This window comes from Suricata suricatta, chromosome 3 (genome assembly GCF_006229205.1).
Source record: "Suricata suricatta isolate VVHF042 chromosome 3, meerkat_22Aug2017_6uvM2_HiC, whole genome shotgun sequence".
Taxonomy (NCBI): Eukaryota; Metazoa; Chordata; class Mammalia; order Carnivora; family Herpestidae; genus Suricata; species Suricata suricatta.
Window position 1 is genome coordinate 6,597,368 of NC_043702.1, and position 19,012 is coordinate 6,616,379.

General features: G+C 38.8%; 2 protein-coding genes across 9 annotated transcripts in view; one reads left to right on the forward strand and one right to left on the reverse strand.

Moving 5' to 3' along the window:
* GIGYF2 (GRB10 interacting GYF protein 2) overlaps positions 1 to 19,012 on the reverse strand; it is a 134,912-nt gene that overhangs the window by 65,679 nt on the left and 50,221 nt on the right. For all 8 annotated transcript variants that reach the window (XM_029933580.1, XM_029933585.1, XM_029933584.1 and 5 more), the window contains 2 exons: positions 14,808 to 14,919; positions 13,896 to 13,936 (listed from right to left, as the gene is read on the reverse strand). In XM_029933580.1, coding sequence (XP_029789440.1) covers positions 13,896 to 13,936; positions 14,808 to 14,919 — 153 coding nt within the window. The remainder of the gene's footprint in view (positions 1 to 13,895; positions 13,937 to 14,807; positions 14,920 to 19,012) is intronic.
* Positions 775 to 9,991, forward strand: KCNJ13 (potassium voltage-gated channel subfamily J member 13). Its single transcript, XM_029933588.1, has 3 exons — positions 775 to 883; positions 5,479 to 5,954; positions 7,673 to 9,991. Exons 2-3 carry the CDS (start codon positions 5,495 to 5,497, stop codon positions 8,293 to 8,295), a joined length of 1,083 nt encoding a protein of 360 aa, XP_029789448.1. The 5' UTR covers positions 775 to 883; positions 5,479 to 5,494; the 3' UTR covers positions 8,296 to 9,991.

Consider the following 19,012-nt stretch of genomic DNA (forward strand, 5'->3'; position numbering starts at 1 on the left):
ACACTACATTTTATGGCACGTTACTATATGCTTCTCAGAAAACCATCCCCTAAACATTACTAAAGCATGCCTTAAGAAAATTCTTCAGCTCCCTCTCACAGGTATGTTTTTTTTTAAGATAAGTGCCAGGTACCAAACAATTAAGTTTATTCTTATTCAGTATCTCTACACATCATCTTAAAAAAAAATAAGGAAAAAAAAGGCCTGCCTCCTTGCCCCTCTCCCCTCCCCCAAATTCAGGTAACTAAATTACCTGTATCACCCAGTTCCAGAATCAGTGGTAGCCATTCTAGTGAGATGGAATATGAAAAGAAAACTAATAAAGTCAATTCATTAACTCATGCCTAAAAGTCCTTATCAAGGAAATCTTCCCCAAAGAAATGGAGAAAAAAAAGAATAGTAAAGGAAGTATCTCACACTTCAACATGCTATATAAGGAAAGACGGCTGAAAGGAAACCTTGCAGGGAATTTTATCCCTTTGAACTTTCAAATAAACTCTTAAGTAAGATTATGCAAACTTACTAAAGACCGGTCCTGATTAGAGGGAAAAAATGCACCCCTTCTCCAAGTCAGCTCTGGAGGCTTCTCCAGAGTTGTTACGGTCTGTGTTGGGCAAAGAAAGACCTCGTAACAAACCAGCATTCTTTTCCACATGATCAGAGCTAATTGGCCCCCCTGCAGACTAAGTGACCAATCACATCAGCTTCAGCTGAAAGTAGCCCCCACGACATTATAAACAGAGGAATGTGAACTGCAAATCCAGTCCAAGAAGAGAACCTACAAGCCGGACTCGGAGATTAAAGCCACCTCACCAAGAAGACAGACTCGGCCGGCTTTCTCAAGACCTACCTGGGCACACAGGCTGACCCAGCAAAAGAACTGGTGAGTACCTGAAATAATATTCACTATTTCTTTCCTTAAAGGGAACAGAGGAAGACACTGAGTGGCAAGTGGGAACAGAGCTAGATACTGCCAACAGTTTTTTTTTTTTTTTAACAAAGATATTACGGATAAGGGTTATACATTAAGGTTTATTCTTTTTCCTTAAATTTTAGAAATGGATAATAGCCCTACTGAAAAATGTCTTGTTTTATTAAATGTATACTAATTCTCTATTAAAATATAAAAATGAGTAGAAAAGAAAGGCCCTAGAAAAAATTCCATGGCTTTTAAATATATATAGATAGATAGATTTCTTTTGGAGGGGATTTTAAAAACCCAAAATGAGCCTACAGAAACAAATGACAAAAAAAAACCTTTTTTTTTAATCCATGAAAAAAGCAATGAATATCTATCTAATTTTAAATGTCTTTTTAAGCATGGAGTTAGTACTGAAATTAGTAGATTCTTCTACAAATAAGAAATTAAAATAGACAAGAATCTCTGAGCTTATATAAGAGAGTTAGAACACACAGTTTGCCCTGATTATAAGAGGGTAGAAGAAACGTAAGACTCTACACAGTCAGTATTCACACCAGACGTGAAAAAAATACATCACAATATTGTGATCGCTTAACATTGGTAGTTATAGCCTATTATCTCGACCCTTTAATCTGAACTATACTACTACCTTACAATATGGCAACAGAAAAAGACATAATTTTAAATGCTACAACAAAATAAAATGAATCAATTCTGTCAGCCACTGAGGCATCCAAACTATCATTTTTATAAAGTAGTTATTTTTTCCACCAAAGTTTATAAATGGGCAAATATTTTACAGCCCACACATGGAGATATAAACAAACCTTCCCAAGCTTCAATTCTATTGTCCACAGGGATCAGTTAATGAGAATCATATAAATACAAACCAAGACAAATACATTCAGAGAGTATTTGCATACCTGTAGAGATATCAAAATTACTTAGAAATGTAATAGTATAAACATAATGTCTACCCATCAATCATTCTTTTAAATCTGATGGAGAGAAAATCTACATACATGGGCAACAATAATATAATTTTTAAACACCATATAAGCCGATGTAAAACCATGAGAAAAGGAAAAAAAATCATCTAAGAAACCTATGTCAGTTGAAGGAAGCAGAAATAAGTTTAAAACCTTGCAGTTTTAAGAGATCATGTTATTTAATTTCCTCTTTTTTTTTTTTAATATAAGGGAGCCTGGCCAAGGGGAGTGGGGTAGCTTGCCCAGCGACGCAGCTATGTAGCCAAGAGAGCCAGAGCACGGCCGGCTAGCCTCCCCGCCGGGCCTTCGTTCTGCTGCCCACACTGTTCACATGAACCCAAAGACGGACTTACTCAGACGGTTAAGTGGGGACCAAAGTCATACTTCTCTCAACTACTCCACTTCCCATCACAACCTAAACAAGCTCAAGCAAGGGTTTATATATAAGAACCAGAATGCTTCACTGTTTGATAGTAGCCTTTTGACATCCGTGTTCACAGATTCTTCCAGGTATTTATTTATTAGCTAACTGCAAGAGAAAAAGAATGAAATTGCAAAAGTCTACAGTAATTTCTATAAAGCTACAAGTAACAATCTTAAAAAAGCCCAAATAGTAATAATTTTGTTAGCAACAGTTTGTATCTAGAAAGGCTAGGCTGAGAATCATGGGGCCCCTCCCCACCGACGGGGGGGGGGGGGGGGGGGGGGGGGACGGGACTATTGTGAAACCGTAAACAATTAGCAGCATTCAGCAGGACAGCGGTTCTCCAGGCGCACTAAGCCCTAGGGGTACAAGGCCCTTGACAGACATTTTCACACAGGCAGGAAGTAAGGAAGAATAAAGGTGAAATTAATATAATGTTACATATCAATTTTACCTCAAAAACAGACAAAATAAACGAAACCACACAGGACAATGTGGAGGTTCACAACCTTTCTTAAGGCGGCCAACAACCATCCTTTCTTAATATCCTCCTACTTCCTCTTCAAGTGTCAAAATCCCTTTTCTTTTATAAAATTATGATGGAATATTCTAAAAATTATTTTCTCCCTGACAAAATACATTTTGGCAATGTCTCCTCTCCACACTGTGTTTTAATTTGTACAGATCTAATAACATCCGAAAGATCAGCCTAGGTAATAACCGGAGCTATGCAAATCTTCAAATTTTACAAGATGTGTTCCTTAACTGAAAATAAATTTCTTGCCTAAAAGTCATAGGCATTCCAAAAGACCAAATATTCTGTAGCAACTCCAAAAAAACTAGTCAAATAAAACACAGTATTACTCACAAAGGCTAACCAGGATCAAAATGTCTATTTGTGAAACTATAGCTTCAAAACTCTGGACTCGACCTGGTGTGGGATTCACCAACACTTACTACCTTTGTGATCCTCGGAATCTCATTATGCCAGCTTCTCTGTCTGTAAAATGGGAATTACAATGGTACTCGCTACTGTCAAAGTTAAGAAACATTATTAATAATAACAACGCAACTAACCCTGAAAGGTTACTCTGTGCCAGGCAGCGCGTGCCAGCTTCACAGGAAAGTATTTGGTATGATTCCTGCCACGTAATAAACAACATATCCTTACTAATACTATTAATCGTTACTGTCCTAAGAATCACGTATGAAGTTAACAATGGTTTAAGATAGATACGTGAGGTAGGTGTACGGACAGGAAGAACAAGTACTAGAAGTACTAAAAATCTGGCTGTCAAAGACTGTCTTGTGAATACAATGCCAATCATCATGGGAACATTTTTACTTCACCAAACTTTCTAAGTAGCTTCTTGTAGTAAGAAAATTAACCTGTAAGGTTAGCCAGACATGGATAATACTACAAATAATCTAAGGGCCCCACCTGCCTATTGTATTTTTCTTTCATCTGCATGATCCTTGGTGACCTCATCTGAAAAATGGGATAATAATGTCTAGCTTGCTAATACCAAAAAAATTAAAGAAAATGCAATATAAAAGCATCTAGCACAGCGCCTATGAAAATTTTATTATTTCTGTTGTTACTTTCAAAAGGGCAGAGATAAGGTCTCTTAAAACATTTAAAGAATGTAGCAAAATGAGTCATTAAACAGCTATGCTGAGGGGAAAAAAAACCACTAAATGATAATGACGACTTGTTAGAATAATGAATTATAAAGCATTAACAACCTAAGAGTTTTTTTAAACTTATAAAATGCAACTAAAATGGCTCTCCACTCTAAATAAACTTTAACAATGATCCCATGTGGCAACAGTAATTCAGACCTGAAGAAAATACAAGAGAACGTCTCTAATATCATCAATAAACATTAAATGAGCCTCAAGGGGGAAGGGAAAGTATATATCCAGCTGGCCAGTGTCCAATTCCAGTAACACAGGAAGGCAGTCTCCACGATCCCACGTCACAGGCACAGGGAGGACCCAGCAAACCCAAGCAACAACTGAGCTCCCAAAGCCTCTGTCCCCTTCCTAAGCGTCACTGTCATTCACAAGGTAGGAAGGGGAAACGCAGTGCTCTCAGGGGCCCCTACTTCTGAAGGACGCACCTACGGAAAACGTCAAATGCAAAGCTTCGATTCCCATTCTGTTCCTGGTAGGCTCTACATAAAAGTCTTAAGATGCTTTCGACACAAGTAAGAACGGTCACATAGCTTTCTTTCCACCACAATGAGAAAAGCATACCCACTGATTTACAATCTAACTCTTTACAGCTTAAAAACTATATTAATTATTTCTTAAAAATAGCCATTTGGTGTTTTATTGGTTATTTAGTTTTCTTCTGGTTCACTTACTTTCAAAACTAACATTATCTAGCAATCTTTACCTGGAATTTCTTATTTACCAAGAAAATAATTCTTTCCCCACCCAACAATCAAATCAGAATCTAGAATATTCGGAGGGGGGCAAGAAGGAAAGAATCCATGAAAATGGCCACAAAGTGACAAAAACAAATAAGGCCTATTCATAAAACTTTCAACAGGCTAATTATAAAGTATGCATTACAACTGTGGGTCTGTAAATGCGTAGACCTGTCCTAGAACAGAGTTCAGTTTCCAAACATTTGCAGACAGTTTAACACTACACTTCTAAATGATTTCTAGTTATGTGTTATACACATATATTTAACTTATTCCTTTAATTATGAATTACTCATAATCTTAAGTTATTAATTATGAAAAAGTAGATATTAACAACATGACATTTAGTCAAATCAATAGCAACTTTGTGCCTGGACTCATGCAAGAGAGGAGCACTGACCAGCCACAAACCGTATCCCCAACTTTCAGGGGTCTTACAACACACCCGGAAGGCTGAGAAGACCACACAACAGCTTAACAGCCAATCAAGGAAACAAGAAGATGCTAAGGCAACCCCTGACCAGGCGGCCCCCGAACCGCTTACTCAGTAAATGCCCCTCGGTGAGGAGAGAGCGGTCCGACTGGGAAGGCCTGCCCAGTGGCTAGGGAAGCATTCCCCAAACAGGATAACGTGAGTGAGGTCTCAAAAGTTGTTAACATTAAGGTGTAAGGCAGTTAAGAGCTCACTAATTTATTCTTGGTTTTTAGAAAACTGCCGACCGAGATGGACGGCAGTAACTGCAAAGTCATCGCCCCTCTCCTAACTCAGCGGCACCGGCGGCTGGTCACCAAGGACGGCCACAGCACGCTTCAAATGGATGGTGCCCAAAGGGGCCTCGCGTATCTTCGAGATGCTTGGGGAATCCTAATGGACATGCGCTGGCGCTGGATGATGCTGGTCTTTTCTGCTTCTTTTGTTGTCCACTGGCTTGTCTTTGCAGTGCTCTGGTACATTCTGGCGGAGATGAATGGTGATCTGGAACTAGATCACGATGCCCCGCCCGAAAACCACACTATCTGTGTGAAGTACATCACCAGTTTTACAGCGGCCTTCTCCTTCTCCCTGGAGACACAACTCACCATTGGCTACGGCACCATGTTCCCCAGTGGGGACTGTCCAAGCGCCATCGCCTTACTTGCCGTACAAATGCTCCTCGGCCTCATGCTAGAGGCTTTCATCACAGGTAATGGTTTTGGTTTTTTAACAAACAAAAATTACAAGTGTTCTGGAGAGGGAATGGTCCGTTATAAACAACTGTGTCATAGAATCACTTATTTGCATTATAGTGGTAATTTCTATGACTCAAAAGAAAGTCTAGGGCCAAGTGATAGGTAAAATTATAAGAAACCTAACTCTTAAATTTTACCTATTAGAACTCTTTAAGAAAAAAAAAAGATCATTCTGACACTAACTTGCAAGCAATAAGCAACCAAAAAAATATTAACAGAAAATCTAAAGGGCATTTTTCAGAGAAGCTAAATTCTTTGTTAAATTGGCAAGTATGTTCAATGCATATTTTGACAATCATGTTATCTAACAGGGGAATTTGATTTTTTTTCGTTACTGGGTTAGAATTTCCTCCTCTGAGGAGGAAAACCTCCTCAACACTCACCAGTGAGCCCAGAGCACCGTAGTCAGCATTATATTCAGAGATCGAGTATACACATACTTACTCGAAATATGGCCACAAAGATTATTATATTTTACTTATAAACCTGATTAATACATAAGACTTTCTTCTAATAAAGGAGGGTCAGTGTCATTTTTATAAGTGATACATACAGTTTAAAAATCAAAAAACAAAACAAAAGAAAGCCTGGCTTTAACACATTAGCCAATGATAATCTGGAAAGGTAAGTGACGGGCCCCAGGTGATCTGGCGTGAAGTCCGGTGTGCTGCCAACTGGCTCCACAAATTGTAACAAATCAATCAACTTCTCTACAGGTTTTTAAACTGGGTCGATCATTAGATAAAATTTAGGGGATCCATGAACTTAGGAAAAACTTGCATCTCTTTTTCACTAACCTCTAACTGAAACTTGCCATTTCCTTCCACTATAAATGTAGGCAACGACAACAACAACAAAAATAGTATCAGCATTTTCGTATGCCTCAAAAGTACACGCCTAAGCCCACCGCTAAATTTTGTTGTTGTTGTTAATGCACATATAGTACTATAATTTTCTGAAATGGTCAACTGGAGTACATTTGGTGTCCTTTATGTGTATTTTACTTTTATGCATTTAAAGCATAATGCTGTTAGGAGGCCATAGACCTCACCAGCCTGCCAACCAGATCGGTGGCACAAAAGTAGTTCAAAAACCCTGACCTACAGCTTGGGGGCACACGGAAGACGCATTGTGAAAGGTGCACTGAAATCACCTTAGAGCCAGAGCCTTCTAGTAAGGGGGTGGGGGGGCGGGTAACAGATGTTTCAAAGTCAAATAATTTCTCAGTGTATCCCTCATCCTACTGTCCCCTACTCACCCCAAATCATTCTACTCTAAATCTAATTTCTGCTTCAACTTGAAATCACAAACGAATTCCAATAACAACTGAATCTTGTTACTTTTTTTTTTTTCAGCGGGGGCAGAAATGTAGGAAATGACCATTCTTTAATTTTATAAGAAATGAGAAGACAAAGTTCCATTTCTTTGTAACAAAATGCATTTTGCTAAACATTCTGAAATCATAGTTTTTAAATAAGGGAGTAGGTACATTTTGAAAAATTCTTCAGGCAAATGAGACTACCCAAATTAACAATGTGTTCATCCATTCTTGTCTCACTTGGAAGGCATGGCATCAAGAAATATAGAACTATTTGATATACCCTTGTCATTCAGAAAAGGTACTGATACTTCAAGTGTTCATTCTAAAAAAATTCAATGGTTTCTAATTTAGGTGCCTTTGTGGCGAAGATTGCCCGGCCAAAAAATCGAGCTTTCTCAATTCGCTTTACAGACTTAGCAGTAGTAGCTCACATAGATGGCAAACCTAACCTAATTTTCCAAGTGGCCAACATTCGACCTAGCCCTCTAACCAGCGTCCGGGTCTCCGCTGTGCTGTATCAGGAAAGAGAAAATGGCGAACTCTACCAGACCAGTGTGGACTTCCATCTTGATGGCATCAGTTCTGAGGAATGTCCATTCTTTATGTTTCCACTAACCTACTATCACTGCATTATACCATCAAGTCCTCTGGCTACTCTGCTCCAACATGAAAATCCTCCACACTTTGAATTAGTTGTGTTCCTTTCGGCAATGCAGGAAGGTACTGGAGAAATATGCCAAAGGAGGACATCCTACCTACCCTCTGAGATCATGTTACATCACTGTTTTGCCTCTCTGCTGACCCGGGGTTCCAAAGGTGAATACCAAATCAAGATGGAGAATTTTGACAAGACTGTTCCTGAACTTCCAACTCCTCTGGTCTCCAAGAGCCCAAACAGGACTGACCTGGACATCCGTATCAATGGACAAAGCATGGACAATTTTCAGATCTCTGAAACAGGACTGACAGAATAAGCACACTATTTTTTAATGTATTATGCAGCTACTTTTCCTTCATCATATCTCGTTTTCTTTTTTTCAATGCTGATTACATCATGGTAACAAGCCTATGCCCATAAAAGTGGCTGAGCTAATAATACACATTCTGGAAATTTAACATTCTACCTTACAATTTGAATCTGTGGTCATCTCCTGAAATCAATCCATCTCAACATGACAGATATTTATACAGAAACGTTGATGAATTTTTAATAATGTGGATGATACCACTAACGAAGGGAAAACGGGACAGTAAAGTTTAACTCAGCTGACTCTAAGATCAACGACAAATCTCTCATTTTCATCTGCAAGTTGAAGCAACAGTCTAGTTTGAAACCTAGCTCCCTAGGTAGAATAATGATTTCACAAACAACTTAGCGAACATCCTCTTAAAAGTGTTATTTTTTCAAGACAACAAAGATCATTCCTCTGGTTCTTCATACTACGAAGCTGGAGTAAGTATTACCCCCTTAATTTTTTAATATATAGGAACAAAAATTCATAAGAAAAACAACCAAAGAGAGATTTATACATAGCTCTAAAGGCATTTAAGGATTATGCCCAAACACATGCACATGTTTACATATTTGTAGCAGAAAGTGATGAGATCAACAAAGAGCTCCAGCCTGAATGGAACCTCTAAGGTGGTATTTTTGCAAGGAGATGCAAAATTATATCTACTATAAAGCTACCCTGCATAATAATCAGTGACTGAAAAATCATAATCAACCATTCATTTGAATGGCTTCTTCGAGGTAAAAAATTCCTTTCTTACCTATGATCTGTTCAATGATATGAAATACAGAACCCTAAATAACCCATAAATGCAAAGCTATTTAAGTTTTTGTAGAAAAAGGTTTACTTATACATAATTCAAAAAGGAAAAATGTCTCCAATAGATAAAGCAAAAAACAATTAGGCAACAAAGTATTTTCAAACCCAAATTCCTGTTTCCAACTTCAAATAGTTTTTTCTATAAACACAAAATGAGTGTTTATTCACCAGTAGGAGGTTGGACTAGATAAACTCTATTATTTCTTACCAAATCTAATACTCCATGAAAATTATACTCTCTCTGCTTCAATCTTTATTTAATATATACTTAGATGAACCCTTTCCCTTACCTCCAGTTTAATTTAAAACCATTCTCTGCATACCCTTCATTTTGATTTAAAAAAAAAAAAAACTGTCTTCAAAGTCAACAAGACAGAAAAGTCACCCTATCAGATTTCAAGTCGATTTGTGGCTGCTCTTCTTTTCTGAAATTCCTCTTATTCAGGTTTAGTAGGAAAAGTGAAGATTAACCCTCTCCACTGATGATGATCTAGCCTGGAATCAGCCCAGGAAATAAACACTAGCCTAGTAAAGGCAATCGGTTGTGACAAGCAGGGCAGAGCAGCAGTCACATTTTCCTACTCTTTGACCAAAAGGAAAAGCAAATAAAGAGCTCTGGAGTAGTCAAACACTGATAACAGGAAGAAAAAAAAAAGTCAAGAACACAGAAACTTAATTGTTGTAAAGTCTTAGGCATCCTTAAATGCTAGTCAGACGAATAGACTTTTTTCCCAACCCAGGACTGTCATAACACATATAGACAAGAGGAATTCTTATCTCTATAATAAAGTAACAAGATTCACCTAATCTGTGAAAATAAAGTAGTATCAAAGATTTATATGGTATGTTTTTTCCTAAGAGCTCTACATCACTGACACAGATTACAACTCCCAACAGTTAAGTGAAGCTGCCCAAAGTGACACAAGGAAGTCAGCAAGATCTGGGATGAGTCTCCCTGCAGACACAGCATGCTCTCCATTCGAGTCATACCACTCTCAAAGTGCACGATGAACACATTAGCTCTGCCTCCGAAAACTAGATGCGACTTCCCTTACACACGCCTCAAAACCAGTGTTGGCATGCTAATGCCACTGAAAAATGTTTCACAAGTAGTCAACCAGGAAAAGCAATCAGAAAATCAGAAACGTCGGTCTAGGTGGTTTAAAGCTTCTGAAAGCACTAGTCATAATTCTTTCACTTACTTTCGGTGAATCGCAGCTTCCACATTAAGGATTCAGGTTTCTGCCAAGATATCATTATCCTTTGAGAAGAAGGGAGTGCAAATGGAACCAGGGAGAAATCACTAGGAGAGGGGGACAGCAGCTCTAATCCGCCTGCACAGCTCACTAACCTGGGGCCCAGGGGGGCCAGGGGGGGTATCCTGGATTCATGACTAAGGAGACCACATTGGAATTAACTTTAAAAACCCTTAGGAAACTGATACAGTTCCCTAACCCTAACCCTAAGCATGACAATCCGAACAAACTAGACAAGCAGTTAGACATACAAGCTCATAATACCTATTACAGGCAGCAGCGTGATAACCAAAAGCTGCTATGTCTACCTCGAAGTATTTTACACCAAAATGCACTAACTGGTATTACACTGGGCTGGACCTAGGACTATCAACTGGATTGTTTTTTATTTAATGATCTTTCAATTTCATCCTCAGAGAATCACACTACAAGATCATCACCAGAACTGAGCTCCCTCTTTACAACAATCAGCTCCTACTGAACAGAAATTATAATCCAAGTATCACAGGCCTTTTTCTACCTCCACAGTCCCCCATGGATGTGTTCACAGTGGTTATGTACAATTCTTGCCCCGATATCTATAAATATACCCATTTCTCTCCAATATAAGAAGCAAATACATGATATAAACCATCTCTAATTTTAAAAACAAGTCATTCTGAAACCTTTAGTACTCAAATTGTCTTAATTTGAGGTCAGAGAACATCTCACAACTGACCAATAGGTCACTCTGCCCCAACAAGCTAGTTTAGTACTGCCATTCTGGAAGAGTGTAGAGCACAATAGCAAAAGGTTTTTGAGACAAATGGAACAAGTGTGTGCTCACAAGCAGGGAGAGGGGCAGAGAGAATCCCAAGCAGGCTCCACAGTGTGAACACAGAGCCGAACACAGTGCTCAAACTCACAAAAGTGTGAGATCATTACCTGAGCTGAAGCCAAGAGCTGGTCGCTTAACCGACAGAGCCACCCAGGCTCCCCAAAAGCCTGTACTTTTGAAGAAAGTGGTTGGAGAAATTTCTCAGGTGGAATTAATACACTAGTTAAAATACACGTTGGGCAAATAACGGTGAAAAGGAACTTTATGCTCTGTCCAAATCACGACGTAGGACTGTGTCAAACAGTTAAAATCGAGCTGCTCCCCTAACAGGGAACACACTGCTGTCTCAAGGCAGCCCCAGTCGTTTCCAGACACCCCTGTTAGATCTTCTTCATTGAGACTGTGTTGAGTATCTACCAATTTAAACCTGCCCTTTAGACTAACGCGGATTGAGCTTAATCCCCCTTTTCCGACCGTTAGGCAAATATTTGCAGACAGTAACCCTAAAAAGACTCCTCCTCACTCTGTCGTGCCCACAGTTTCGTCTGCTGTGTAAACCGCCCCATTTCCCTCATGCATTCCCCATCTCAGGGCCTCAAATGACCCTTTCTACTCCAATATACGGCCCCCTTCCAGGTGTGGCCAGGACTGCACACAGTGTTTGAGCTGTCCTGTGTCAACATAAAAGACAGCGGTACCCCGCCTGCCGGCCTCATGGACACTGCCGTTCTGGTAAACGCTGCGCTCGGCGCCAGCACACCGCTGGTTAACGCTGCGACCACAGCCAGCCGAGAAGGCCTGCCTTTCTGGAACAGACCGCTAGTACACCATCCTTCCACATCTCACATTCTAGAGTTTAAGTGAGACTTGACATTTTCTGCTGTTAAACTTCCGTCTGATTAGAGCCTCTCTCTTGCCCCATCTTCATTCTGATCCCAAGTCCCAGTTGCTCCACTCTCTAGTGCCCCCTCTAAATACTGAGTGATCTGAAAATCTAATCACACATCAACACTGTGAGCCAAAGAAAAGGAATGTTTACACAGCACACAGCACAAGGCCTTTCACAGGAGTCGGAACTCAGTAACTGTTCAACAAAAAGGCCTCCAGATACTCTTATTTAATCCTAAAAATTCTGTAAGACATTCTCACCTGCATTTATTAGGAAACTATTGAACATCTGAGAGCTTAGATTTCCAGTGATCTTCTGATTCAAAATCCTGTACTCTTTAAACTACCCCTCATTACCTCTCCATAGTCACTGGTTCACTGGCCAAAGTATTAAATCAGACTAGGATGGGAGGGGAGGTCCCAAAAATCCTCCAAAATAATATTTATCCAACAGTCTACGATACACATAAAGCCATTCATCTAGCAGTAAGTTATCTATCTACCCAGTCTGTTCCAGATTTCTTGATGCTACATACATTAATGGCTTTTCACTAATATAAATACAACTGATAAGTTCCAATGCCATGTTAATAAATGAGAAATTTAAGTAACTGATATGTTAAAATGAATTGGTATGAAAACAGTGATGCCAAGTTGACTATTCAATGTTTAAAAAAATCTGCAAGTCAGTCTATAAATGATATTTATATATTTAACATATATTTCTGAGAAATGCTTACTATTTGGAGATATAATCATGTTCTACAGAACTTTTCTGGTAGTTCCAGGAATTTGGAACTTTGGAGGTAATTCTCCTAACTCCAATGTTAGGGTGCCTGGGTGGCTCAGTCAGTTAAGCATCCGACTTCAGCTCAACTCATGATCTCATGATTCGTGGGTTTGAGCCTCGCATCAGGCTCCATGCTGACAGAGTGGAGACTGCTTGGGAGTCTCTCTCTCCCTCTCTCTGCCCCCTGCCCTTCTCCCACTCAAATGTGTATCTGCACGCATTCTCTCTAAATAAATAAATAAATAAATAAATAAATAAATAAATAAATAAATAAATAAATCCAGTGTTCCTGTGAACTGGCATTTCTTTTTCCTCTCAGACCTTAATACCTATTGGTACTTTGGAAGCTGGTACCTTTAATCAGGCAGAAAAGCCCATCTTAACATAGATTCTTTACTACACACTATGATTAATTCATCACAAACACTGAAACCTTGTCCTCTTACTATGTTTTAATACAGTGGCTACCTTGACTATAATTTATTTTGACTATCCTCATCTCAAAACAAGAAAAAAACAAATATTATACATCTAAAAGGCCAGATCAATAACAAAAGACTAAAGTAAGAACACTCATAGTTTTGGAATTTTCTTTCTGACACAAAAACAAGCATTTAGCTTTTTCCCTATTTCTCCTTACCCTGTGAGATGTTATCTACATTAGCAAAGGAGTTAACAGACCGGTTCCTGACTTAAAATTTCAGATAACGAGATGGCCTTAATGAAGAATATATGCCTTGCAGAGAACACATAGACCTAAAAAGTTAAATCATGTACATTTTAGTGGTTGTATTCATCACCTCTGGTTTAATGCAACAGAGCCGGCAAATAACCACGGAATTATAAACGCAGCAATGCTACAACCCCATCTACTGGAGAGGCACAGGCAACTGAGTCAATTTTTAATAAATGTATCCTTACATGTGAGCCTTTTAGGAACTAATTATCATGGTCCAGATAAAAATACTTCAAAACAGTAAGAAAGCCTTACCTACATCTTTTCGTCCTGGTTTTTCAAAACGTCTGTCACCTCTAGAAAAGATAAAATAAGTTTCAAACAGTACTAGAGAGTAATACGTAGATTTCCCATACACAACAGCCACTGCTCTATCTTTCCTTAATAGCACTGCTTTCTTCTCCAAATTGTAAAAATAAATGGTTATTGCCCAACATTTGGAAAATACAGAAAAGCACAAAGATGAAACAAAAATATCCACTATCTCACTTACCAAAAGCTAGCCTCCACTAACCCAGAATTTTTTTTTTACTTAGATTATTTTTAATTAGATAGATACATGCTTTACAGTAGATACACACTATATATAGTTTTATAGATTACTTCTAGCATGTGTTTTCCCACATCATTAAATATTTTCAAAATCATCCTAACTGTTAATGGTTATAGAATATTCTACTGTGTGGAGATACCACTACATAAGAAACCATGCTGACATTAAGCTGTTTGGCTTGTTTCTAATTATACTGTAAGCATGATCACAGTGGACATCTCTGTGCACACAACTTTGTGGAACTGCCCTCACTCATCAACAGATACCACATAAAGTCACAAAGAATAGAGACGATGCTTTGACTAGTAGCAACAAAAAATGTCAACTGTCAATGCCTTAACACCGAACACTAATGAAATAGCAAATCTGACTAACTATGAAATATCCAAGCTGGCACTAATATATTAACCTATTTATCTAGAATGCTTCTTCCTTTAAATAGGGATCATTTAAAACTTTCTAACATACATCTTGATACTCAATAATTAAAAGCATATTTTAAGTGAAATCTTATAACTATACAAAAAAGCATCTCCTCTGGAGAGAGCAGAAAAAAATGTTTTTTTTTTTTTACACCAAGAACCTTTATACCAAGATCTGGATCCTTTAGTTACCTTTCCTCCCAGCTCTGCGACCTGTGCATCTCCCTGCCACCGCCTCGACCAAACACACCCTCTACTTCATCAAAGCTTCTTTGGTAGAAACCACATTCACCTCTGCCTCTGCCTGGAAATAAGAAAACAGAAAAAATGATACTCAGATGTCAATATTTGGCACAGATTCAACACCAAAGATTAATCTTTGAAGTTCTGTCTCTACACAAAGAGGATATCTACATTTAAACATTTAGCAAGATCTGACGGATCTTTACCTGAGAGACCAATAATGGCACTCAAGAGGCTAGACCACAGGCGGTTAAAAGAAACAAGTTAGAAAACATGTGTTAAGAGTCCCAGTCCTGAATAAGAGTGTCAACATTAAGTTCTTTAATAAAAGGTTTAATAGTAAAAGTCTAAGAAGATTAGTAAATTATTACTACAAATTAGACCTTTTATTGGATTGTTTTCAACAAAAATAAAAGATCTGTAGAGCTTCAGAAGAGAGTACATAAAATATACAAAAACAAAGCACAAATGTTAAAATAATTTATCTCACTACAAAAAAGGATAATTTAATAGGACCAACTCTATCAATTTTGGGAACTAACTCCTTAAAGGATATTCACAGCAACAAAAGCACTCTTTCCCCTTCGCTCAAGTCTTTAAGGAAGAAAAACAGCAGGACTAAATCTGAACCACAGAGCTAATGAGAATGTGCTCTATGCAGAGACTGTGGTTCTAAATGTTCAAAAGTAAACTGGTCTTCACTGAAGTCAATTTGGTCAGATCTATCAAATTCTGACTCAATGATTCTAACCACAATTTATCCTATTAGAAATACAAAAACATGCAAATAGACACATACATATGAAGATGCTCACTGCAATCTGAAATACCAGAAATGACCTAAATCAATTCTGATAATATAATTTGATAGACCATGAAGCCACAGAAGCTAAAACACTGACATTAAAGAAATCTACATTATTTTGTGGAGTAACAGAATAATGTTGAGTAACAGAATAATGTAGAGTAACAGGACAATACTTATAAAAATAACTCCACTTATATAAATTTTTTGGGTGCATGGTTAGGGGCAGAAGGAATATACATCCAATTTGTGTTCTGGAGTCAGAAAGCAATATGAACCCCTTTTGGCTTTACACCTTCTGTAAAATGTGAGGTTTTCTCAACTAACGGGCACCCTGTGTATCCAACACACAGATCAGAAATCTGGAAACGGGTGGGGAGTCCAGGGCTGTACTTATACTTAGATATAATCTTAGCCATCATCCATAGCTCATTTTTTTTAACAGTTTAAAACCACCCTAAGTAAAATGATGATGAATTACAAACAAAAGGCGGCATCTCAAAGCTGAATACAAGTGAGTTAAATAATTATTTCAAATATACACATAGGATTTCTATTTTCTGCTTATACTGTATCAAAACCTGACTCAGAATATACTTGTACTTTTACGTAACCTTACTACGTATGAAATGCACAGAACTGCGTGTGGGCAATCCTAGGAACAATGAGTACCCTCGTAATTTGTCCCAGTAACCCACTTCTTCATCTGTAAAATGGAAGTGAGCACTAGGCCTAAACTATAATAATCTTAAAGTTACCTTCCAGTTTTGTCAATCTAACTTTATATCAACTTAAAGTCAACTCCCCAGTTTCAGTACCTCTCTCCTTAGGAAATGTATACATTTTTAAAAAATATATCTGCATTGGGGCACCTGGGTGGCTCAGTCGGTTAAGCATCTGACTTAGGCTCAGGTCATGACCTCATGCTCCGTGGGTTAGGGCCCCATGTCAGGCTCTGTGCTGACAGCTCAGAGCTCAAGAGCGTGGAGCCTGCTTCTGATTCTATGTCTCCCTCTCTGTCTCTCTGCCCCTCCCCTGTTTGTGATCTCTCTCTTTCTCTCTCTCTCTCTCTCTGCCTCTCAGAAATAAGCATTAAAAAAAAATAAAAGGACGAAAAAGATAAGTAAATCTCCTATGTAATAAATAAATAAATGAATAAATCTGCATCCTACTAACCAAAAAAGATGCACGTTATTTGAAATACAGTATCAAATGTGTATAATAATATAGTTTAGTCTTTAGACAATGCCTGATACACAGATTCCCAGTCCTTTATAATAACATAATTACTCATTCAGTAATATCCTTACAATAACAGTTACCAATGAATATCAATCCACAGGCTAGGAACTCCTGCTTTTGATGAGATACTGCAAAAGTATACATTTTATTTAAAATCCTGAAACAGTATAATGCCAAGTGTTATGTAACACTGGGATGATGATTTTTGGGTGAAAGTCTCCTCTTCTGAAGAAAATAATTTTCTCAGGTAAACCAGTAAGTACCAAGCACCATGAAAAAGAGTTTTATTTTAGAAACTTGAATATGAAAAATACCCTTCAGGTTGCCAGGAAAACAAGCAAACCACAGACAAAAATATTTTCTGCCAAGTGTAACCAGCACTGGTACTGGTCTTCCTCATCAGACTAAATCTTTCTAAGGAGACACAGAAAAAGAATCAGATTCTAGAGCTTTCCAGTATGTAAGGACCATAATCATCTCTAAATACAGTTCTCATATAAGCCAGAGCAAGTCCACAGAACACGATGAGTCTCTCACACGGCTAAATAGTGCCTGAGATTTCACCCGACTCTGGGGGGGATTAAAATACACTACTTCCTTTCAATGATGATAAAGACAAGGCGCTGACCACTGTGTGGACCTGCTAGTTTGGTGAACACTTTAACCAGATGAAACAGACAGATGACATTTACACGGTTTCCCCTCCCATTTGTTGGTGTAAGTTCACAATATTTAGAAGTCTAGAAGTCAGTCCAGTTTTATATCAAAATTTTCTCAAGTTAAAAAGAGCCAAAATAACCATCTATTATTAGCTTTGCTCACGAAAAAAAAAAAAAGCCATAATAATCATTACTTAACCAACAAGTTAAAATTAAGTACTAACTAAAGAAAACAAAACCAGGTTGAGGGTCTTATGAAATCATTAGAAAACAAATCACATTTGGGACAATGATGTTAGAATTGTTTTCACAAAGCGAGTTCATTCATTTGACTAGTCTCATACCATTTGTTCCCATCAATTAATTAAACTCGCTTAATTAATTAAATTCTATTAATTAAAGTCACTGTTTTTCCCACAGTATCTATCTTCTGCACACACCCTGTTTAAATTCTGAATGTGGGACGCTGAGATAACCCTCCACTTTAAAGAATGAGAAAGCAGGGAGGAATTTACCAATCCTTCAGCTGTCTCTAGATACACAAGTTTTTAAGACTGTTGAGGGAGACCAGTTGATTATTTATCGCACACAAAGTTGGTGGCCACTTGAGGCTCATGACAGTGCTGGCCTGCGGACCACCCTTGAATAAGGGTGTCTCTGTACAATTTACCCTAAAAAGCACTAGAGACAAAGCCACCTGAGTGCAAGCTCCCCCAGCTGCCAGCCCACCCAGAAAATCACAAGGCACCCCCAGGCAGTGGTCCAGAGCCATCTCCATATCGCCCCTGCACAACACCACCAGGACACAGGCCTCCTGATGATTCTGGACCCACAGGACCTAATTACATGTGGAAATTTGAATGGTGTGTGGAGCTTTTGAAGCTCACAGATGCCTAAATCTCTCTACCCAGGATAAGACTGCAGAAGTATCTCTAACAAATCCCCAGGCTAAAAATCGCTATTCTTGACACGCCTGGGTGGCTCAGTCGGTTAAGCAGCCAACTTTGGCTCAGGTCATGATCTCGCAGTTTGTGGGTTCGAGCCCACATCCGGCTCTGCGCTGACAGCTAGCTCAGAGCCTGGAGCCTGCATCGGATTCTGTGTCTCCTCTCTCTGACCCTCCCCTGCTCACGCTCTGTCTCCCAAAAATAAATAAAACATTAAAAAAAAAAAAAACCCACTATTGTAGAAACTGACAAATCCAGAAGGAAAAACCATGTATATGCCTTGCGAACAACAGTAAGTGGACTAAAACCACGTATGCGCCCTGCGAACAGTGAGCGGACCACAGCCACGTAAGCGCCCTGCGAACAGTGAGCGGACCACAACCACGTATGCACCCTGCGAACAGTGAGCGGGCCACAGCCACGTAAGCGCCCTGCGAACAGTGAGCGGGCCACAGCCACGTAAGCGCCCTGCGAACAGTGAGCGGGCCACAGCCACGTATG